At 39.8% G+C, this 25,661-nt stretch overlaps 1 protein-coding gene across 2 annotated transcripts in view; it reads left to right on the top strand.

Annotated features, from left to right (window-relative positions):
* Positions 1–25,661, top strand: part of LOC124544662 (DNA repair protein RAD50) — a 251,508-nt gene that overhangs the window by 142,436 nt on the left and 83,411 nt on the right. For both annotated transcript variants that reach the window (XM_047123280.1, XM_047123281.1), the window contains 2 exons: positions 21,799–21,950; positions 23,662–23,864. In XM_047123280.1, the coding sequence (XP_046979236.1) occupies positions 21,799–21,950; positions 23,662–23,864 (355 nt within the window). The remainder of the gene's footprint in view (positions 1–21,798; positions 21,951–23,661; positions 23,865–25,661) is intronic.

Raw genomic sequence — 25,661 nt, 5'->3', positions numbered from 1 at the left:
GTATACCGGAGAACTTCTGCAAATAGTAGAAAGTGGGAGAGCGGTTCTGTGAGAAATGAAAACTGTGAAGTTAGGTCTGCAGTCATTCCTGGAGAGCTTAGTTGGAAGTATTATTGATGTAAAAAGTAAGGTTCCAATTTCAAGTACCAGTTTGGTACTAAATTTTAATACTCCTCCCTGATGTGGGGTTCAAAATGTGATTACTTCTCATTTTGTTTCTCTTTGTATTGTCTTACTTTGCTTTCATGCATTAATTCCCAGGAATTAGCAGCATAGTTCTGTTAAGGATTCATGCCTTAATACCATATATTAGCATTTGTTGCAACATGTCTTGGTCTACTAGAGGACACACCGCAAAAGGGGCATGGAAATGGAAACATGGAAAATAAAATGACCAAAATCTCTGACAAAAAAAAAAAGAAATTATGCAGTAGTTTATTATGCCTCAGTTGGTTAAAAATATGTTATTGTCTCGTTACTGGTTTCGGCACCAAGTTGTCATCTTCTGATGAGATTTACCCACTAAAAGGCATCATCAAGATATATAGTAATTACATTGGGCATGGTAAACACTGTGAAATCTAAAATACTTTAATGATTGTACATCATATATCATCAGATGGAAAAAGAAATCAAAATTAGGGCAAGACTCAATTTTTTTTTGGGGGGGGGGGGGGGGGGGCAGCATAAAATAACTGGATCCTTCTATCGACTTATCTTCTGATGTAACCAAAAATTTTGGGGAAATTCTCAGTTCAGTTATACACAAGTTCCCAAGTCATATTGTAATAATTGGTGGAGACTTAAATCATCCAACAATTAATTGGGAAAATTACAGTTTTGTTAATGGTGAGTGTGATAAGACATCCAGTGAGTTCATAATGGGAGGGAACCTCCATGTTGTACATTCAGTGTAAAGGAACAGAGCTTACTTCATGATAGGCGTAAAACAAAGTATAGGCCTATACTTAGAGAGATGCTGAATAAAACATGTTTGGCTGTCAAGAGAGTGGTGTGTGATGCCTTCAATGACTACCATAGCAGGATGTTGTCAAAACCCAAAGAAGTTCTGGTCATATATAAAGGCTGTTAGTGGCACCAAAGTTAGTGTCCAGTCCCTAGAGAATGGGGCAGGCTCTGAAATTGAGGGTAGCGAAGCAAAAGCTGAAATGCTCAATTCTGTTTACAAATGTTCCTTTAGAAAGGAAAACCCAGTAGATTGCTCCAATTTACTCCTAGTATCACTGAAAAAGTGAATGAAATAACTATCAGTGTCAGTGGCGTTGAGAAACAGCTGAAACTGTTAAAATTGAACAAATCTCCAGGGCCTGATGGGATCCCTGTCAGATTCTCCACTGAATCTGCACCTGAGTTAGCCCCTCTTGTAACAATAATCTTAACTACAATCTATTGTAAATCTCTCAAACAAATACTATGCTCAGTCCTTGCAAAAAGCAGAAGTCACAACATCTACAAGAAGGGCAGTAGAAGTGATTCAGTGAACTACTATCCAATATCCTTGACATCAGTTTACTGTTGATGCTCAGAACATATTCTGAGCTCAAATATAAAGAGATACCTTAAACAGAATGGCCTCTCCAGTGCCATGGATTCTGAAAACATTGATCATGTGAAGCCCAACTTGCACTCTTCTCATATGATATACTGAAAGCTTTGGATCATGGCTCTCAGATATATGAAGTATTTCTTGATTACCGAAAAGCATTTGACTCAGTACCACATCTACACTTATTGCCAAAAGTACAATCACGTCAGATATCAAATGAAATTTGTGACTGAATTGATGACTTTTTGATAAGGAGGAGCAGTGTGATGTTTTGGACAGAGAATCATTATCAGATGTAAAAGTAACTTCGCATGTACCCCAGGGAAGGGTGTTGGGACCCGTACTGTTTATGTAACTATGATCTTAACTACAATCTATTGTAAATCCCTCAAACAAAAACTGTGCTTAGTCCTTGCAAAAAGCGCAATTCACAACCATCTACAAGAATTAATGACCTTGCAAACAATTTTAATGGGAACCTCAGACTTTTTGCAGATGCTGCAGTCATTGACAATGCCTGAAAAAGCTGGATAAATATTCAGTAGGATCTTGATAAGATTTCAAAGTGGTGCAAAGTTTGCCAACTTGCTTTAAATATTCAAAAATATAAAATTGTGCACTTCACAAAACACAAAAGCATAGTATTCTATGACTATAATATCAATGAGTCAATATTGGAATCAGCCAGCTCATACAAATACCTGGGTGTAACAATTTGTAGGGATATGAAATGAAGTAATCACACAGGCTCAGTCACAGGTAAAGCAGCAGGTGGTAGACTTCAGTTTATTGAGAGAATACGGGGGAAGTTAAGTCAGTCTACAAAGAAGACTGCTTACAAATCACTTGTGCGACCATTTATAGAATATTGCTCAAGTGTGAGGGACCCATAACAAATAGGACTAACAGAAGATATTTAACGCATACAGAGAAGGGCAGCACGAATGGTCACAGGTTTGTTTGATCCATGGGAGAGTGCCAAAGAGATATTGAAGGAACTTAACTGGAAGACTCTTTAGAATAGATGTAAACTATCCAGAGAAAGTGCCAGGAGTTGTAGGGGTGAGCAGAGAGATGGACTCAGCAGAGAGGTTCTGCAGTGGGCCCAAGGATTTGAGGAGAGACTGGAGATTCTGCTGGATTTCTGGAATGGGGTCACTGTGGCTAGGTTTGTAGGTGGATGTATCTGACAGCTGGCAGAGTCCTTCTGCCAAGTTTGACTACCTCTTGTTGTGCCCTGAAATGAAAAATGTCCTGCCCACTATCCTTCCCACTCATCCCACAGTGGTATTCTGCCATCCACTGAACCTACACAACACACTCTTCCACCCCTACAGAACCCCTTCTCCCAGCCCCTTACCTCATGGTTTATATCCCTGTGAAAGACCTAATGTAAGACTGTCCCATACATCCTCCCACCACCACATACTCCAGTCCGATCACAAACATCACCTGTCCCATCAAAGGCAGGGTGACCTGTGAAACCTGTCATGTAATCTACGATCTGAGTTGCAACTACTGTGCTGTGTTCTATGTTGGCATGACAACCAACAAGCTGTCTGTCCGCATGAATGGCCACTGACAAACCATGGCCAAGAAACATGTGGACCACCCTGTTGTTGAGCCTGTTACCCAACATGACATCCTTCATTTCAGTGACTGTTTCGCAGCCTGTTCTGTGAGGATCATTCCCACCAGCACCAGCTTTTCTGAATTGCACAGGTGGGAACTCTCCACGCAATATATCCTGTGTTCCCATTACCGCCCTGGCCTCAACCTTCATTAGTCATTAGTTCCCAACCATACAGCCCTTTCCCTGTTCCCATTCCAGCACACAGCCCTCATTCCACCAACGCACCCTGTCTTTTTACTTCTCTCCTTTTCGCAACCCCGCCCCCACCTTTCCCCTGCCCTCCATCTAACCTCCCAACTGCACCTAGCTGCCCTACCGTCTCTCCACCTCGTCTTTCCCCACCCCACCCTGCTATCGCTCCCCCTCCCCGCCCCAGCCTCCTGCTTACCACCACCCAGTTGCCACTCCCATCATGCACTTGTGCTGTTGCTCACAGTGTGGCTTCAGCTGCCAGAGGTTGCAGTCATGTGTGTGTGAGTTGAATTTGCATATGACTGTGTGCGTGTGCGTGGGCCTGGTACCAGGCCCAGACCAGAGCCCGGGTGTGCGCGGGTGCGCGTGTTGTGCCTATCTGCGACTCAGCATCTCCGCTATATGGTGAGTGGCAACTTTACTTTTCATAGTAATGTGAGGATTACATATTTTAAGTGATTGTGACATAATAAATTATTACACAAATGTTGATGATGGTTGCATACTTCCAGTTGAAAATGTCGTTTATCAAAAGATCCATGAAATTTTCAAAAGCAACACGAGCCGTAGTTTGCAAACAAATTAATACACTGACGGGGAAAAAAAATCACAATACCAAAAAGGTATTGTGTGAGGTAAATGAAAGTTGTTTCTACATGCCGGCCGCGGTGGCCATGCGGTTCTGGCACTGCAGTCCGGAACCGCGAGGCTGCTACGGTCGCAGGTTCGAATCCTGCCTCGGGCATGGGTGTGTGTGATGTCTTTAGGTTTAAGTAGTTCTAAGTTCTAGGGGACTTATGACCTAAGCTGTTGAGTCCCATAGTGCTCAGAGCCATTTGAACCATTTTTTTGTTTATACATCTGAAAGATGATTTCTATTCATATTTCGTGCCAGCCACATAAGAGGATGCAAATCAGGTTCGCTTTAAATACACGCTGTAACGTTCATGAGCATTAGTTACTTTTGAGATTGGACATGCTCGGATGATGTTAGTCAAGAATGCATTTAAGACACAAGTATCGACACCTTGCTGAGTTTGAATGAGTCGCAAGAAGATCGGACTCTGGACATGGCAGTGCCAAGAAGGAAGACCTTCATGTTTGGCATATGGCTCTGGAGTGTTGTACTGCATCTGCAGCAGTAATTTGAGCAGTAGCTGACACCACAGCAACACAACGAACTGTTACAAATTGTAATGTCAAGGAGAGCTCTGAGCCAGATGTCCATTAGCATGCATTCCACTGATTCCAGACCACCGCCATTTGTGACTTCAGTACTGTCAGGTAGGGGCACAGGTTAGGGCAGGGTGGAGAACTGTTGTGTTTTATGATGAAAGCTGGTTCTGCCTCATTGCCAGTGATGGTTGTTTTTGTTGGTTAGGAAAAGGCCAATTGAGGGCCTACAGCCAACTTGTCGTTGTGCTAGACACACTGGACCTACACCTGGACTTACGGTCTGGGCTGCAATTTTCACATGACAGCAAGAGCAATCTCGTGGCTATCCACACATTCCAACAGCAAATTTATATGTCAGTCTGGTGATTCAACCAACTGCGTTGCCATTCGTGAAGAGCATTCTAGGGGATGTTTTCCAGCAGGATAATGCTCACCCACATACCCAAAAAGGTCTACAGTGTCGACAAGTTGTCTTGGCCTGCTGGAGCAACAGATCTGTATCCAGTTGGACGCATATGGGACATCGTCAGACGCCAAGTGCAGATTTGTCCAGAATCAGCATTAACTGTCTCCATATTGACCGAACCATGCATGGAACTCCATCCCACAAACAGACATTCGGCACCTGTGTGACAAAATGCATACAGGTTTGCATACTTGGGCTTAGCTTTCTGTCAGTTACGCCAGTTATGAATGTACCAGCATTTCGCGTTTGCGATGGCCTTATCTCGTGCTTTCATTAATCTGTGATCTTGCAACATTAATGACTTAACTCTGTTACCCAGACAAATGTATTCCCAAAATTTCATTTCATTACTCTGCATTAATTATTGCTTGATATTGAAATTTTTTACCAGCATTGCAGTAACAAGATTCTGAAGATGCTAAGGATGCAGAGTCTGTTGCACTATCGGTTCAAAAGAGTATGCACAAATGATGACAACCAGAGGTTCATACAAATTCGTGTGTGTATGAAAAGAGCTATGCACAAAGCATATAACATCCACTGCTGTCATCCTTAGCAAAAAATGTGGCAGAGAACCCGGGAAAATTCTGGTCCTATGTAAAATCACTAAGTGGGTTTAAGGCTTCCATTCAGTCCCTTGTTGACTCATTTGGTGAGGCAGTTGAAGAGAGCAAAATGAAAGCAGAAGTTTTTAAATTCACATTCGAGAAATAATTCACACAGGAGAATTGTACAAAGATACCATCGTTTGACAGTAGGGCAGACTCTCATATATACAACATAGTAATATGCATCCCTGGCATAGAGAAACTACTGAAAGATTTGGAAGCAAATAAATCACTGGGTCGAGATGGAATCTTAGTTCGGTTGTACAAAAAGTACTCTGTGGCTTTGGCCCCTTACCTAGTTTACATTTATCGCAAATCTCTTTCTCTCAGGAAAAAGTCCAAAGCGACTGGAAAAAAGTGCAGGTAACTCCTGTATATAAGAAGGGTAAAACTATGGGCCTGCAGAATTACAGACCATTATCCATAACTTTGGTTTGCTGCAGAATCCTTGAACATATTCTCAGTTCAAATATATTAAATTTTCTTGAGACCGAGAAGTTTATCTCAACGAATCAGTATGGTTTTAGAAATCATCGCTTCTTCGAAACTCAGCTTACCCTTTCCTCACATGATGTACTGTGAACTGTGGATAAAGGACAACAGGCATATTCCATATTTCTAGATTTCTGGAAAGCATTTGACACAGTGCCCCATTGCAGGTTATTGATGTGGGTAAGAGCACATTGAATAAGTTGACAGATATGCAAGTGACTTGAAGAATTTTTAAATAATAGAACCTAGTATGTTATTCTCAACAGTGAGTGTTCAACGGAGAAGAGGGTATTGTCAGGAAATGGGATAGGACCACTGTTGTTCTCTATATACATAAAGGATCTAGAGGACAGAGAGGAAAGCAATCTGCAGTTGTTTGCTGATGGTGCTGTGGTGCATGTAAGATGTCGAAGTTGAGTGACTGTAGGAAGATAGAGATGAAGATAAAATTTCTAACTGGTGCGATGAATGGCAGCTAGCTCTAAATGTGGAAAAATGTAAGTTAATGCGAATGAGTAGGAAAAACAATCTGTAATGTTCATATGCAACATTGGTAGTGTACTGCTTGACACAGTTGTCATTTAAATATCTGGGTGTAACATCTCTAAGTGATATGAAATGGAACAAATATGTGAGGACTCTGGCAGGGAAGACGTGGAGTAAGGAGGTAAATGTAGGTGTAGAGATGTTAACCCTCTGCCAGGCACTTAAATGTGACTTGCAGAGTATCCATGTAGACGTAGATATAGATGTCAGTCACAGAGACAGCACATCAATAAAGAAAAATTAAACAAACAAAAGTTATTTTGGAGGGCGACTGGAAAAAAATGAAGGAATGTGGAAACACAAACATTGCTAATAAGATGTTGTTGTTGTTGTCATTGTTGTGGTCTTCAGTCCTGAGACTGGTTTGATGCAGCTTCCATGCTACTCTATCCTGTACAAGCTTCTTCATCTCCCAGTACTTACTGCAACCTACATCCTTCTGAATCTGCTTAGTGTATTCATCTCTTGGTCTCCCTCTACGATTTTTACCCTCCACGCTGCCCTTCAATACTAAACTTGTGATCCCTTGATGCCTCAGAACACGTCCTACCAACCGATCCCTTCTTCTAATCAAGTTGTGCTGCAAATTCTTCTCCCCAATTCTATTCAATACCTCCTCATTAGTTGTGTGATCTACCCATCTAATCTTCAGCATTCGTCTGTAGCACCACATTTCGAAAGCTTCTATTCTCTTCTTGTCTAAACTATTTATCGTCCATGTTTCACTTCCATACATGGCTACACTCCATACAAATACTTTCAGAAACGACTTCCTGACACTTAAATCTATACTCGATGTTAACAAATTTCTCTTCTTCAGAAACGCTTTCCTTGCCATTGCCAGTCTACATTTTATGTCCTCTCTACTTCGAACATCATCAGTTATTTTACTCCCTAAATAGCAAAACTCCTTTACTACTTTAAGTGTCTCATTTCCTAATTTAATTCCCTCAGCATCACCCGACTTAATTCGACTACATTCCATGATCCTCGTTTTGCTTTTGTTGATGTTCATCTTATATCCTCCTTTCAAGACACTGTCCATTCCGTTCAACTGCTCTTCCAAGTCCTTTGCTGTCTCTGACAGAATTACAATGTCATCAGCGAACCTCAAAGTTTTTATTTCTTCTTCATGGATTTTAATCCTACTCCGAATTTTTCTTTTGTTTTCTTTACTGCTTGCTCAATATACAGATTGAATAACATCAGGGAGAGGCTACAACCCTGTCTCACTCCCTTCCCAACCACTGCTTCCCTTTCATGTCCCTCGACTCTTATAACTGCCATCTGGTTTCTGTACAAATTGTAAATAGCCTTTTGCTCCCTGTATTTTACCCCTGCCACCTTTAGAATTTGAAAGAGGCTATTCCAGTCAACATTGTCAAAAGCTTTCTCTAAGTCTACAAACGCTAGAAATGTAGGTTTGCCTTTCCTTGGTCTTTCTTCTAAGATAGGTCGTAAGGTCAGTATTGCTTCACATGTTCCAATATTTCTATGGAATCCAGACTGATCTTCCCCAAGGTCGGCTTCTACTAGTTTTTCCATTCGTCTGTAAAGAATTTGCGTTGGTATTTTGCAGCTGTGGCTTATTAAACTGATTGTTCAGTAATTTTCACGTCTGTAAACACCTGCTTTCTTTGGGATTCGAATTATTATATTCTTGAAGTCTGAGGGTATTTCGCCTGTCTCATACATCTTGCTCACCAGATGGTAGAGTTTTGTCAGGACTGGCTCTCCCAAGGCCGTCAGTAGCTCTAATGGAATGTTGTCTACTCCCGGGGCCTTGTTTTGACTCAGGTCTTTCAGTGCTCTGTCAAACTCTTCACGCAGTATCGTATCTCCCATTTCATCTTCATCTACATCCTCTTCCATTTCCATAATATTGTCCTCAAGTACATCGCCCTTGTATGGACCCTCTATATACTCCTTCCACCTTTCTGCTTTCCCTTCCTTGCTTAGAACTGGGTTTCCATCTGAGCTCTTGATATTCATACAAGTGGCTCTCTTTTCTCCAAAGGTCTCTTTAATTTTCCTGTAGGCAGTATCTATCTTACCCCTAGTGCGATAAGCCTCTACATCCTTACATTTGTCCTCTAGCCATCCCTGCTTAGCCATTTTGCACTTCCTGTCGATCTCATTTTTGAGACGTTTGTATTGCTTTTTGCCTGCTTCATTTACTGCATTTTTATATTTTCTCCTTTCATCAATTAAATTCAATATTTCTTCTGTTACCCAAGGATTTCTAGTAGCCCTTGTCTTTTTACCTACTTGATCCTCTGCTGCCTTCACTACTTCATCCCTCAGAGCCACCCATTCTTCTTCTATTGTATTTCTTTCCCCCATTTGTGACAATTGTTCCCTTATGCTCTCCCTGAAACTCTGTACAACCTCTGGTTTAATCAGTTTGTCCAGGTCTCATCTCCTTAAATTCCCACCTTTCTGCAGTTTCTTCAGTTTTAATCTACAATTAATAACCAATAGATTGTGGTCAGAGTCCACATCTGCCCCTGGAAATGTCTTAGAATTTAATACCTGGTTCCTAAATCTCTGTCTTACCATTATATAATCTATCTGATACCTTCTAGTATTTCCAGGATTCTTTCATGTGTACAACCTTCTTTTATGATTCTTGAACCAAGTGTTAGCTATGATTAAGTTATGGTCTGTGCAAAATTCTACCAGGTGGTTTCCTCTTTCATTTCTTTCCCCCAATCCATATTCACCTACTATGTTTCCTTTTCTCCCTTTTCCTACTCTCGAATTCCAGTCACCCATGACTATTAAATTTTCGTCTCCCTTCACTACCTGAATAATTTCTTTTATCTCATCATACATTTCATCAATTTCTTCATCATCTGCAGAGCTAGTTGGCTAATAAGATAAAAAGATAAAACAGCCAGGTTAATTGAGGAATTTAGAGTGAGCTCCCATAAGGTACATTACTCTCAACACATAAATGAGCAAATTAAGCAGCAAAAATATGTGTAACCTCCCAGTAAAGTATTGGTGCTGGGGAACAATAAAAGCTATTGTAATCCTCACTTTAGGTCCAACAAACATTTATTTACATGGGCAATGTTACACATTTGAATGTCCATTATTTCCATTTGCACATTCAGCAGATGTGCTAAATCCCTTCTACCCTCAGAAACAGCAGTACAGTGATGCTATATCCAGAGCATCTTCCATAGCCTCAGAGACTTATTTATCTGATAGTTTGACAATCTGTGAAATTAGATCACTATCCATGGGTTTTTCCAGGAATTCTTGGGCAGGGAGAATCACACAGCTGTCTTCTGTTGTCTGGGAGTAAAGAGTGGTGCGATCTAGTTGCGACAGTGGAATCCTTCACCAGGGAGGCCACTAACCGTAGTGTAGAAACTGGAGTTGGTTGTGCTATCAGTGCAGCAGCCCAAGTGTTGTAGGCATTCATCGCCACCTGGCGCCCCTGTTGTTCTCCCACAGCCCCACAGATCCACTTAGGTTCCATCCAAATGTATGTCCTCATACCACTCAACAGTGTGGCTGTGACTGCTTCATATTCAGGGGCTGGAAGCAACATCTATAACAGCTTTTTTATCGTACAGGTGGAGATGCTCTGCTGGGCTTTGGTCATTGACGGGTGCTGACAGGTAAGAACTTTGGATGGCAATTCGCATTGAAGCCAATTCAGAAGACCCTAATGATTTTGACATTTGAGTTTCAAGTGCAAAAACTAACCATTCTGTCAGTTTGTTTGAGGCTAGGTGCAAGGGGCATTGGGTAAGATTTTTAATTCCATTGTAGTTTCAAAATCATTTGAAATCATTAGTTCGTGAGTTGGGGTCTCCTGTCTGCCACAGCTTGCAGGATGCACACTCGATTTCAAATATCTGCTCCAAGGCTCCCACTGTGGCCGCGATTGTCGTGTCTTGGCGGTGTCTGGTGTACGAGAAGTGGAGAAGAGGTGACAGTAATTAACCGTACGGACCCCAAGGAAGATCCCATGTACTCGGTGCGGAGCTGTTCTCACATCTGTGTCGGCAAGAGCTGCAGAGAGAATAACTGCGGTGAGGCGAGATGGTGTGCCTGACAAACAGCACACTGTCGAACGACTCTGCAACTGTAAGATTGTCGTCCATACGTGCCCAGCAGATGTACTATTTGTTTCATCCTGGATATTTCCCATGGGATTGATGCTAAAATTGGAGCATGTGATGTTGCAGGAAGGACAGAACCACCACCCAGCATCATTCATTCTCTTCCGTAAGGAGCAGTACACATTGGCTCACATGATTACTCAGATGTCAGATGCACCCTTACATATAAATATCGATCTGTTATTTAGTGATTCTCTTATCGACAGTGTTGCACAGGAGGCAGTTTCTTGTGACTGACACTGTGGTTAGCACATTGAACTCACATTGAGAAACAGCAGGTTTAAATCCTCATGGTTTTTTTTTTTTTGTGGTTTCCATAAATCATCTTAGGAGAATGTCGGGATTGTTACTGATTCTCTTCTTCATCCTTGCTTTTTCTAGCATATGCTCTGCCTCTAGTGACCCCCTCAATGGCATTAAATCTTCATCATTATACCTCGTATGTAACAAAATTTGTCAGAACTGCGTAGACTGATTACAATTCTAATCTTAACTTCAATTGAAACGTGCATCGTTGCTACTTGGGCCCATTATTGTAACAAGAGACTAACATAGCTTGATCACAGTCTTTTTTTAATCCTTAAACTCTTCTGTTCTGCTACAAATGATTACTGTCAATATAGGTATGGATAAAGGAAGAGTCACTATTCACCAAATTCGAAGCACTGAGCAGGAGAGCAAAATATGTAAAACTTAACAAAAGGAGAGAGAGGCTGATAGGACACATCATGAGCCACGAAGGAATAATTAATTTGATCGTTGAGGTAGGTGGGGGGGGGGGGGGGCTAAAAAAATAGTAGGAATCCGAGGCTTGCTTACAGTAAGCAGCTTCAAATGGGTCTAGATTTCACTATTTATTTATTGCAGTCATAAAACCTGCTCTCCTGTGTGCCAAAAGTAAATACATTAAAAATTCTCTACATAATGCTATACTTTTTTTTTAATTGTAATAATGCGATACTAAAATACTAATGTCTAGAATGTGACGTAATAATAAGTATATATGTAAAGAAAACCTAAGTAGTTAAGGAAAATATAAAAAACCAAAGTGAGTAATGCTAGTCAATCTCTATTATATTGCTATCCAGTACTCCTTTGAGTATTGCCTGCACTGAGTGGAAAAATAACCTACACTTGAGCTACCTCTTCATTTCCTACCTATATTGTACGTATCCGTGTGATGTGGAACACACAAACTTTTGTAATAGTAACTAATTGTACAAAAAACAAAGATGATGTGACTTACCAAACGAAAGTGCTGGCAGGTCGATAGACACACAAACATACACAAACATACACACAAAATTCAACCTTTCACAACCAACGGTTGCTTCATCAGGAAAGAGGGAAGGAGAGGGAAAGATGAAAGGATGTGGGTTTTAAGGGAGAGGGTAAGGAGTCATTCCAATCCCGGGAGCAAAGCTTTTGTCTGTGTATGTGCGATGGGTGTGTGTGTGTGTGTGTGTGTGTGTGTGTGTGTGTGTGTGTGTGTGTGTGCGCAAGTGTATACCTGTCCTTTTTTCCCCCTAAGGTAAGTCTTTCCGCTCCCGGGATTGGAATGACTCCTTACCCCCTCCCTTAAAACCCACATCCTTTCGTCTTTCCCTCTCCTTCCCTCTTTCCTAATGAAGCAACCGTTGGTTGCGAAAGCTTGAATTTTGTGTGTATGTTTGTGTTTGTTTGTGTGTCTATCGACCTGCCAGCACTTTTGTTTGGTTAGTCACATCATCTTTGTTTTTAGATATATTTTTCCCACGTGGAATGTTTCCCTCTATTATATTCATAACTAATTGTTCAATTGTTTAATGACTCGCCAAAAATGACAAGTTATCACAGTTATTTGTAAATATCATGTTACTAATAACTAATTATTGGTATTAAAACTAAATTACAATTCACATACTCTTATTAACAGACCCCAAACACCGATCAAACAGTGTTTTTGTGCTGATTGCACTAGTTATGCAGAGCAGGAGAGATTTAAACAGGATTCACTAGTGTGGTGATCTGTATCTACATCTACATCTGTGCTCCACAAGCCACCATATGTTGCATGGCAGAGGGTACTTGTACCATTGCTAATTATTCCCTTTCCTGTCCCACATGCAACTGTAGGGAAGGAAAAATGACTGTTTATGTGCTCCAGAACCAGCCCTAACTTATCTTATCTTGCGATCATCATGTAAGGTGTATGTTGACGCAAGATGTATGTTGATGATAGTAGAATTGTTCTGCTGTCTGTCGCAAATGTTGGTTCGTTAAGCATTCTCGATAGAGCATCATCTCTTTTCCTTCCAGCCATTGTCATTTGTGTTACAGAATGTTGCCAAGATACAAGCTTATTGATCGAACCTACCGGTAATAATCTAGCAGCGCATCTCTGAATGGCTTTGTATCTTTCTTTAATCTGAGCTAATGAGGATCCCAAAGACTCGAGCAATACTCAAGAATAAACTGAACTAGTGTTCTGTGTGCAGTCTCCTTTATAGATGAGCTCCACTTCCCAAGAAATCTCCCAATAAACAGAAGTTGACCATTCACTTTACCTTCAACTGCTTGTTCCATTTCATATTGCTGTGCAACATTTGACAAAGATATTTAATTAGTGTGACTGTGTCGAGCAACACACCACAAATATTATATTCAAACATTACAGGATTGTTTTTCCCCACTTACCTTTTTTTACATTCAGAGCAAGATGCAGTTCATCATGCCAAAAACAAAATCAGTCTGTCATCTTGTTTTCTCCTCCATTCGTTCGTTGACAACACTTCAGTGAATGAAATATTTTACTCTCACTGAATTGATGAATGTTGGACATCTACAAAATGAGTAAGTTCCTTAATTTTAGCATGTGCTCAGGCTGGTTCCCACTGACTTAAATACACAGATGGAATTGGAGTTTGAGATATACCAGAAAATAATAAATTGTGTTCAGCAGTGTTTCCTGCAGATATTCATTAGCACAAATCTTTTCCACATCCTACTATGTGGATACCGGGCTAGTCCCCACGTCCTGCCTCAGTTACACAACTCGCAGACATTTGAAACACATTCACACTATTTCCCGATTTACACTAGACGCAGACAGCTGGGGTACACTACTTCCATCCCTGGGGGTATGGGGTGGCGGCAGGAAGGGCATCCGGCCATCCCTTAAAATTAACCATGCCAATTTTGTACTTAACCCTGCCGACCCTGTGCACAATGTGGGAAAAAGGCAGTAGCAGAAGAAGAAGAAGAAGAAGATTAATTAGCACAAGTCATTTGGTATCATGGGGTCTGTCTTTATGGTAAAGTGCTTCTGCCTCCCTCCACTGCATAGTCGGCTGCTGTGGTCAAGCGGTTCTAGGCACTTCAGTCCAGAACCGCGCTGCTGCTACGGCCGCAGGTTCGAATCCTGCCTCGGGCATGGATGTGTGTGATGTCCTTAGGTTAGTTAGGTTTAAGTAGTTCTAAGTCTAGTGGACTGATGACCTCAGATGTTAAGTCCCATAGTGCTTAGTCATTTGAACCTCCACCACATAGCACTGAAGAGGAGTCCAACTGTTGAACTTGACAGGTGTCAAACTATAGCATTTTGTTTCATCCTATCGGTTGACCATGAAATTTTTTATTCAGTGCATTTGTTGCAACATGTTAAGAATTAGTTGGACAGCCATTATGTTTGAACCATATGCATTGTCGCTTGCCCAGTGCTGTTTCTTCTAGAAAAATGGGTAACATATTTGTGAAAATGGTGGGCATGCATTTTTATATTTAATGTACCTGGAATAAAGTAATTTCCCACAATGTAATTTCCTGCAATGCCACACCATATATTGTCTACTGTCATTGCTGTTATACATGACATCAGTGGGAATTTCCTGCTACCTAGTAATACACACTAAGTAAATTTACACGACTGTAGTTAGCAAACATTTCAGAGATGTAGCACTGTCTCTCAGGTATTGCATGGCACGCTGGACACAACCAATTGGGGTATATATGTGTTATAAAACCACACAGTTTGGACAGCATTTGTTTGTCATTCACCATAAACTTCTCCTCAGTGGCGTACACACCTGCAACCATGATACACTGAAGCAGATATCACTTGACAGCATGATGGATACACAGCAAATTTTGTGCTAGCTCTGCAGTGCAAATAAGGAAATAGCCAGAAGGCTTGGAACAGCAACTGTCCCTGGCACTACAATAGTGGATTCTAGCTGGTTTGCCTTGTAATTTTAGCACATTCCTCAAAAAAAATTTTTTTTTTTTAAATTTTTAATATGATCGTTAACAAATGTCATACAATAATCCTGATATTTCAAGAGCTTTTAGATGCTATTGGAAATAGTATACCATTTTATTTAACAATATTATGTGCACCCTTCTTTATTTCTGATCTAATTAAGCATTAGAACCAATGTTCAGGGATACAGATTTATAATTTATTCCAAACAATAATTAATAGATGGCCCAATATTCTGTGTCCAGTTGTGATAAAACTGTTTAATTGTCAGGATGTCAGTAGTCCAATTTAAAATAGAGCAGACTGCAGGGAACATCATCCTGATACAGGAAAACTAAGGCTTAACATCGCCGTGACAAATGAAGACCACAGTGACTGCCTAGACTTGCTTTGAAATGGCCATGGCCAATTCTGTGCCCCATCCTTGTCCAGTCTCGGCTTTTACTCCATTTTTAATGCCTTTGATTAACATTTAAGCTGTGTGAACAGCATCACAGGTAATTTCATTCTGTTACTTCATTACAATCAGGACTGAATTTGTCTACTTATCGTTGGCCTGCTATGTTTCTCTGTTGGACATTGTGTGTCAATAATTTCTACTGACTCATCATCAGTGATAAATTAAACACAGCCTTCTTGCCTTTTTTGTGGCTCCTGAAAACCCTGTAACTACAATCACATACACTGAAATTTTGCAGTATCAGCAAAGGGCCATTAAGAGCAAACTGAGGGGAATTTTGGTGCTATAGAAGTTCACTTGGGACATATTTGATCATCTATGTCATTGGCTTGACTTAGAAACCAGCACCTTTCACTGTTTTCCCACTTGTAGCAATATTTAACAAGAAAGACCATTGCAATAATATATAACCTCGGCCCAATATGAAAGAGTGGACACATGACCTGGTGGCTCAGGATACAGAGGGTGTAGAGAAATTTACACAGTGTTGAGGCAGGGGCTTCAGTGAATGTGTTAGATTTATAGAGAAATTGTAATCTGATACTGTAAATCACGTTTCTAATTAGTCTTCTCATCAAGTGTTTTCCCAGTTGCCAGCCAATAGGATAATTAATGTTTTGGAGACTAGCCATTTAGAAGAATATAAGGCCTAGGAAACCAGCCATTTATGCAGTTGTTTAAAGTGTTAATGGAACATATGTAATTGATCTATCTCCAAGCACAATACATACGGAAAAAGGACCAAGCTTCAAGATTTATTTGTCATTTTTACTTTAGTTCTTTGAAAGATTACAAATTTTTAAATAATGGTGGCAGAAAGTATAATTATCCTCCAAAAAAAAGTAAGAAATGAGTTATTGAGCAATTTCTTCCACTTGAGCTTCCAAAATTTCTTGTTCACTCAACATAGGGGTGTATTTGTTGCAGAACTACAGCAAACTATGACACACACACACACACTAAATTACGTTAGTGTGATCATATTGACTAAGCCATAAGTCCACTAATGTTTCTTTTGAAATAATTCTAGAAATTGACAACAGAATGCAACACCAGTCAAGGGACAGAGAGTGGGACGTACGTAGATTGTTCTCACATGAAGTGATAAATGGCTCGCATGCAGAGAAAATTCAGCCCAGTCTTTTTAACACAAAGTATTGGCCTGAGCTATGCTGCGGCTTTGTCTCCCAAGCACTATTGACATTTTTACGCATCCCATTTCAGACGAGTCACTTCCATACTCCAGTGAATAAAAACTTTTTCAAGTATTTATCATGCAACATTGTTTGGTATCATTTGCAATAAGCCTAGTTTTGATACCTTGAACCATTTATCAAATATGATGATTGTTATGACGAGATGATTTCCAATGTGGAGGGCCCGAGTTGGGTGCACTGTGTGCAGTTATCCGCCAGATATAAAAACCAATAACTCGAGAACTAATCAAGATATTGTTCTATTATCAGTTTTAACTAAAACTTCAATACGTCATATATATTTCATAACAGCAATGTATGAGCGCACACAAAGTCTTTGCGTTTTTGCCTCTACAAACTCTTTAAAAATTTCATGCCATGCCTTACTTAATTTGATGCAGTGAAGTAACTAAGACAATAATGCAATGAAATTCAGTCCTTTATCGAATTGAGATATTAGATTATAATAGTCTCTCAGCACAGACAGCACCATTAGACAAGCAGTATAGTGACAACAAAGCCGCACTCAGCATTGAATGCAGAGAGTGCGTCTGTAGCAGACAAAGAGTTAATGGGATATTTTATTTCAATTAAGATCAAAGTGTCCAGTACCTGTGGTCTAGGGATGCGTCTTTGATTCATAATCAAAACGTCTTCAGTCCCGGGTTCGATCCCCGCCACTGCCTAAATTTTGATAAATAATCAGCATTGGCGGCCGAAGACTTCCGGCATAAGAAGTCAGCCTCATTCTGCCAACGGCCTTGTGAAAGAGGGCGGAGGAGCGGATAGAGGTTCAGGGCACTCTCTTGTCCTAGGGGTGGGAAATTGCCCCTAAAGGCGGAAGAATCAGCAATGATCAACGACATGAGGATGCAGAAGGCAATTGAAACCACTGCATTAAAGACACGTAATGTGTATTCACAGGACATGTGGCCTGTAATTGAAGAAGTGTCATGATGATCTCTCCATTGGCAAAAGATTCCGGAATAGTCCCCCATTAAGATTGAATAATCAACGAAAGGATAACTTTCTACCAGTCGGGGCGTGGAATGTCAGAAGCTTGAACGTGGTAGGGAAACTAGAAAATCTGAAAAGGGAAATTCAAAGGCTTAATCTAGATATAGTAGGGGTCAGTGAAGTGAAGTGGAAGGAAGACAAGGATTTCTGGTCAGATGAGTATCGGGTAATATCAACAGCAGCAGAAAATGGTATAACAGGTGTAGGATTCGTTATGAATAGGAAGGTAGGGCAGAGGGTGTGTTACTGTGAACAGTTCAGTGACCGGGTTGTTCTAATCAGAATCGACAGCAGACTAACACCGACAACGATAGTTCAGGTATACATGCCGACGTCACAAGCTGAAGATGAACAGATAGAGAAAGTGTATGAGGATATCGAAAGGGTAATGGAGTATGTAAAGGGGGACGAAAATCTAATAGTCATGGGCGACTGGAATGCAGTTGTAGGGGAAGGAGTAGAAGAAAAGGTTACAGGAGAATATGGGCTTGGGACAAGGAATGAAAGAGGAGAAAGACTAATTGAGTTCTGTAACAAGTTTCAGCTAGTAATAGCGAATACCCTGTTCAAGAATCACAAGAGGAGGAGGTATACTTTGAAAAGGCCGGGAGATACGGGAAGATTTCAATTAGATTACATCATGGTCAGACAGAGATTCCGAAATCAGATACTGGATTGTAAGGCGCACCCAGGAGCAGATATAGACTCAGATCACAATATAGTAGTGATGAAGAGTAGGCTGAAGTTCAAGACATTAGTCAGGAAGAATCAGTACGCAAAGAAGTGGGATACGTAAGTACTAAGGAATGACGAGATATGTTTGAAGTTCTCTAACGCTATAGGTACAGCAATAAGGAATAGCGCAGTAGGGAGTACAGTTGAAGAGGAATGGACATCTCTAAAAAGGGCCATCACAGAAGTTGGGAAGGAAAACATAGATACAAAGAAGGTAGCTGCGAAGAAACCATGGGTAACAGAAGAAATACTTCAGTTGATTGATGAAAGGAGGAAGTACAAACGTGTTCCGGGAAAATCAGGAATACAGAAATACAAGTCGCTGAGGAATGAAATAAATAGGAAGTGCAGGGAAGCTAAGACGAAATGGCTGCAGGAAAAATGTGAAGACATCGAAAAAGATATGATTGTCGGAAGGACAGACTCAGCATACAGGAAAGTCAAAACAACCTTTGGTGACATTAAAAGTAACGGTGGTAACATTAAGAGTGCAACGAGAATTCCACTGTTAAATGCAGAGGAGATAGCAGATAGGTGGAAAGAATACATTGAAAGCCTCTATGAGGGTGAAGATTTGTCTGATGTGATAGAAGAAGAAACAGGAGTCGATTTAGAAGAGATAGGGGATCCAGTATTAGAATCGGAATTTAAAAGAGCTTTGCACGACTTACGGTCAAATAAGGCAGAAGGGATAGATAACATTCCATCAGAATTTCTAAAATCATTGGGGGAAGTGGCAACAAAACGACTATTCACGTTGGTGTGTAGAATATATGAGTCTGGAGATATACCATCTGACTTTCGGAAAAGCATCATCCACACAATTCCGAAGACGGTAAGAGCTGACAAGTGTAAGAATTATCACACAATCAGCTTAACAGCTCATGCATCGAAGCTGCTTACAAGAATAATATACAGAAGAATAGAAAAGAAAATTGAGAATGCGCTAGGTGACGATCAGTTTGGCTTTAGGAAAAGTAAAGGGACGAGAGAGGCAATTCTGACGTTACGGCTAATAATGGAAGCAAAGCTAAAGAAAAATCAAGACACTTTCATAGGATTTGTCGACCTGGAAAAAGCATTCGACAATATAAAATGGTGCAAGCTGTTCGAGATTCTGAAAAAAGTAGGGGTAAGCTATAGGGAGAGACGGGTCATATACAATATGTACAACAACCAAGAGGGAATAATAAGAGTGGACGATCAAGAACGAAGTGCTCGTATTAAGAAGGGTGTAAGACAAGGCTGTAGCCTTTCGCGCCTACTCTTCAATCTGTACATCGAGGTAGCAATGATGGAATTAAAAGAAAGGTTCAGGAGTGGAATTAAAATACAAGGTGAAAGGATATCAATGACACGATTCGCTGATGACATTGCTATCCTGAGTGAAAGTGAAGAAGAATTAAATGATCTGCTGAACGGAATGAACAGTCTAATGAGTACACAGTATGGTTTGAGAGTAAATTGGAGGAAGACGAAGGTAAGAGAAGTAGTAGAAATGAGAACAGCGAGAAACTTAACATCAGGATTGATGGTCACGAAGTCAATGAAGTCAAGGAATTCTGCTACCTAGGCAGTAAAATAACCAATGACGGACGGAGCAAGGAGGACATCAAAAGCAGACTCGCTATGGCAAAAAAGGCATTTCTGGCCAAGAGAAGTCTACTAATATCAAATACCGGCCTTAATTTGAGGAAGAAATTTCTGAGAATGTACGTCTGGTGTACAACATTGTATGGTAGTGAAACATGGACTGTGGGAAAACCGGAACAGAAGAGAATCGAAGAATTTGAGATGTGGTGCTATAGACGAATGTTGAAAATTAGGTGGACTGATAAGGTAAGGAATGAGGAGGTTCTACGCAGAATCGGAGAGGAAAGGAATATGTGGAAAACACTGGTAAGGAGAAGGGACAGGATGATAGGACATCTGCTGAGACATGAGGGAATGACTTCCGTGGTACTAGAGGGAGCTGTAGAGGGCAAAAACTGTAGAGGAAGACAGAGATTGGAATACGTCAAGCAAATAATTGAGAACGTAGGTTGCAAATGCTACTCTGAGATGAAGAGGTTAGCACAGGAAAGGAATTCGTGGCGGGCCGTATCAAACCAGTCAGTAGACTGATGACCAACATGTTGCTTTATACAGATCAAGAACAATAGAAGATAAAATTTGCACGTAGTATTTTGACAGAAATTTTCATCAAATTTCTTGAGACACTGCTTGCTGCAAGTGATGATCTAATGTTCAATTATTGAACATTATTCTGTTCCAAATTTTCTTTGTTTTAAATAAGCAGGAACAGGAAACAATCATTGTATTTGATAGCCAAATTTGGTGTTATTTTTTTGACAATTTCAGTGCTTTTTCTTTTTAAAGGATTTTGTTGTCTTTTTCCCTTTGTTTTTACAAATTCAGTGTTTATTTTCCCCCTACCTGTTCTTTTTCTTGCCAATTTCGCCCCTTTTTTTCCCTCCAAATTCGTATACCAAATAAGGTGTTATTTTTACCCATTTCGGCATTATTTTCTGCTAATTTTAATGTTATTTTTTCCACAATCGGAGCAATTTTGTTGCTAAATTCATTGTTTTTGCCAGTTTCTGTGTGTTTTTTGCAGTCTTCATTTTTATTTTTGCCCAATTTGATATTTTTTACCAAATTGGTATAATTTTTTAGGATGTTGGTACTAATTCTTGCCAGTTTCTGTGCTTTGCCTGATTTGACATTAGTTTTTTTCCGGATTCAATGTGGGTTTTTTCCCCATATTCAGTGTTACATTTTTTTTCCTAATTTCATCTTACTTTTTTCCATATTCAGTATTTCTTTTGCCAATTATAGTCTTTTTTACCCATTTTGATATGTTTATTATTAAATTCGTTGTTTTTATTACCAAATTAGGTATGTGTATTGCCAAATTCAGTGTTGTTTTGCCAATTTCGGTATTACTTTTTTGTTGATTTCAGTGCTGTTTTTGGCATTGCATCATAGTTATGTGGGAGGTGAAGTGTCATTTTCAGATTATACGAGAACCTCAGTCTTGAGGAAAAAGAATAACATAATGCAGTTTCAACATTCAGTTCTTATCGGTTATGAATATTGGTAAACTATTGTCCTCCAATTTTTTATTTTTCATACAGGAAAGGGGCAAATTGTCGATTTCAAAAGAAAACACCAATTGGGTGTTATTTTTCGCGTTACCGTTTTTGCAAAATTTTCCCATCTCTATAAATAAGTCATGGATATCAAGTTAGGAGTGCTTTTAATTTTTGCAGAAACTATACCCATTTCATGTATGAAGTACCACCTGCAACAACGTATTTTTCTGCATTTACAGCTGAGTAATAAAGTCAGTGAAGTCCCAGCACGCCTTCAGGACAATAAGAAAGAACTAGAAAATAAGCTAAAGGAATATGATAAGCTTTTGCAAATGAAACCTGCTTATGAAAGAACTGATACCATGCGCACCAAGGAGATACCAGAAATGAAGTAAGCACCAGTTTCATGCTTTCACCTTCATATATTCAGAATGTATGTTAAATATTGACAGATATTAAAATATAGTCACGTAGTTTGTAGTTGCACTAAATAACTACAGATTTAGAATAGAATATTTGAAATCTAGAATTACCAAAACCATTTTCTTATCTTGCCACAAATTGGCTTTGTAGAAAATATGAGTAGACATTAAAGGGAAGATGAGCAGTTATCATAATAATAGAAAATTGTGCATTGCCATAAATGCACAAGAAGGCACACCACATTTTCAGTAAATATTGTGCTACCAGATGTACCGGTATGAAATGAGTGTTAAGATACAAATGTGTCGATACGGAACATTTGTTGTGAACGAGCCTTAATTTTTTTTTTTTTTTTTTTTTTTTTTTTTTTTTGTTTGGTTGGTGTGACATCTGTCAAAGATATTTAGTATACATCAAGTCATGGAACAAACAACATCATGTTTTCATCGTGTTAACAATATCGAATTTTGTATCAGAAAGTGATGATTTGCGGAAAGCATTAATTTTTTGTCTTCATTTGGAAAAAAGTGCTGCAGAGTCCCATCAAATGCTTGTCAAGGCATATGGCAATCATGTTCTATCAAAAGCAACATGCAAAAGATGGTTTCAATCGTTCAGAAATAATTATTTTGATGTAAGAAATGAAGAACGTGGAAGACCACTAAAAAAATTCGAAGATGCTGAAGTGCAAGCAATATTGGATGACGATGATACTTTGAGTCAGAAGCAAATGGCAGCAATGCTAAATGTTGCACAACAAACAATTTCTGACCGTTTGAAAGCTATGGGAAAGATCCAAAAGTGTGGAAAATGGGTGCCACATGAATTGAACGAAATACAGATGGAAAACCGAAAAACCATTTGTCAAATTTTGCTTCAGAGACCTGAAAGAAAACCAATTTTGCATCGAATTGTTACTGGTGATGAAAAATGGATTTATTCTAAGACTCCTAAATGGGAAAAATCATGGGTTAATTCGGGACAACCATCAACATCGACTGCAAAACCAGATCGATTCGGTAAGAAGACAATGCTCTGTTTGGTGGGATCAGAAAGGTGTGGTGTATCCTGAGCTTCTAAAACCCAGTGAAACTGTGAATACTAATCACTACAGACAACAGATGATCAATTTGAAGTATGCATTGATCAAAAAAAGACAAAAGACCAGAATGGGCCAGAAGACATGGCAAAGTATTTTTTTTACACGACAATGCACCTGCACACAAAGCAAAACTGGTTCAGGATACAATCAAAACACTTGGCTGGGAGCTGCTACCCCACCCGCCGTATTCATCAGACTTGGTCCCTTCTGACTACCATTTGTTTTCATCAATGGGAAACGCAATGGCTGAGGAACACTTCCTACGAAGAAGTTGAAAATTGGGTGTCTGATTGGCTTGCTTCAAAAGACAAACATTTCTATTGTCGTGGTGTCCACAAATTGCCTGAAAGGTGGTCAAAATGTATAGAAAGCAATGGTCAGTACTTTGAATAAAATGATTTTACTTTTCAATTCAAAATTAGTGTTTCATTTTCTCAACAAAAAAAAAACGCTCATTTCATACCGGTACACCTGGTAAACACATGTCTGCTTGTGAAATTCTATTGGATTTAAACAGTAAATTGATAACTTTACTGGTTATTATTCATCTTACAATGGTGTATTTCCGTGTTTTCAGAGAGTCGCTTCATCAAACAGAAGAGGCTTTAGATGCAGCTCGGAAACAGATTAAAGATTTGAAGGAGCAGTTACTGGGTCCAAAAGCAAAGGAGCAGATGGCAAAGGATATCCAAGGAGATGTAGTCCGCATTGATCAGTTGCAGACAGAACTGCGCCGCATAGACAAAGAAATTCAGGAGCTGCAGTCTAAGATGCCCACAGGTTGATAAAATATTATTGGACCTCTTCCAGCAGTCAATTTCCTATAAAACCAATCTTTTATTTTAAGAATCTGCCATCTTCAACTGCCCATACACTGATGAGCCAAAACATTATGACCTCCTGCTTAATAGTCAACTGGTTCACATTTAAATGCAGTGCAGTAGTGATTCTGCATGGTGTGGATTCCTACAATTCCTTTATAAGGTTCCAGGTGAATGTGGCACTAGATATATACACGCAGATCAGCCTGTTTCTCTAAATTATGGGTCATTGGTGCATGAGCTCAGGGCTAATGCCCAAAAGTGTCCCATATATGTTCTGTCAGATTCAGATTGAGCAAATCTAGTGACCAAGACATCAAAGTGAATACACTGTCATGCTCCTCAAACCACTGTAGCATAATTCTGATCTAGCAACACAGAGAGTTATCTTACTGGAAGATACCACAGCCCTTGCGGAAGATATTAAACATGAAGCAATGCAGGTGGTCCATATAATGTTTTCGTGGTCCCCAGCTGTGATGGTCCTTTCGATTACTACCACATCCCCTGTGGGGTCCCAAGTGAATATCTTCCACAGCATAATACTGCCCTACCGGTTGCATCTGTAGAGTGGTACACATTTCGAGCAAACTTTCACCTGGATGAATGTGCTTGAATACAAGTTCATCATGCAAGTGTAACAATAAATGTGATTCTTCCAACCAGGTTACACATTTCCATTGATCCACATTCCAGTCTTGATGATACCATGCCCACTGCCATTGTAATTGAAGATGTCGTTTGGTCTATTAGGAAACACACAGGAGTTTTCTGCTGCAGAGCCCAATGTTCAACAATGTGCACTGAACTGTATGCTCTGTACCTACACCAGCATTTTACTCTCTTTGTCAAATCTGTCACATATTGCTGCCTTTCCTGCTTTACAGAGTAGGCAAGCTCCCTTCACACTGCTTCAGACACTTTCCATACCTGACACAAGATGTGCAGGATGGGAGGAGAGCATGACAGGGAGTGGGTAACTGTAAATGAATATTACACATGCTGCATAGATATCACTGAAAATGATTTGGGCCTGCCTACATAATCAACTGAAACACAGATGTCCATTAACCAATATTAAAGGTATTTAAAATTTCTGCATTAAACTACTAGAACATACATATATCACAGTACATATTTCATTTTATTGATATGAAACATAATCATTTGCATGCTGTGTAACAACGTCACAATTTTAGTTTGCTTTCTAGATAGAAAGTCTTTTTATTATTCAAGTTACTGAGGCATGGCTTCTATTGCGTGGTTTTATGTCTGATTTTCGCTTACGCCAGGAAGTATTATCTGTTAGCACATTCCTGAGGTTCACTTTGATTTCCAGCACTACACATTTCTCGAAGTGGAGTATGATGCAATATAGCGCCACTAGCGTTTCTTTACATACTTATGGCTAAACATCTTTGTGTGTGTGTGTGTGTGTGTGTGTGTGTGTAGTATTGTGAACTTAATGGCTTGATTTGGTTTTCACTTGATCTAAAAATTTTCTCTTCATTTGTGGTTTGTCATCATTTTAGTGATGTTAGTGGGCACTTATTTAATATATAATTGAAATGAAGGAGAAGTATGGAAGTCCATCTAAGTGGAAAGTATTGTAGAAAAAGGAGAGGTGGCAATGATGAGTAAATGTAGTGAACCGTGAATTCCAAGAGGAGGAAAGAAGAATGTGTTGGTAATAAAATGGAAGAACGGGAGAAACAGAGATGAAATGCAGGAGGTGGTGGTTTACTTTTGTTACTTT

This window comes from Schistocerca americana, chromosome 8 (assembly GCF_021461395.2).
Source record: "Schistocerca americana isolate TAMUIC-IGC-003095 chromosome 8, iqSchAmer2.1, whole genome shotgun sequence".
Lineage (NCBI taxonomy): Eukaryota > Metazoa > Arthropoda > Insecta > Orthoptera > Acrididae > Schistocerca > Schistocerca americana.
The sequence above is the reverse complement of the archived record's forward strand: the minus strand, read 5'-3'. Positions and strand labels throughout refer to the sequence as shown.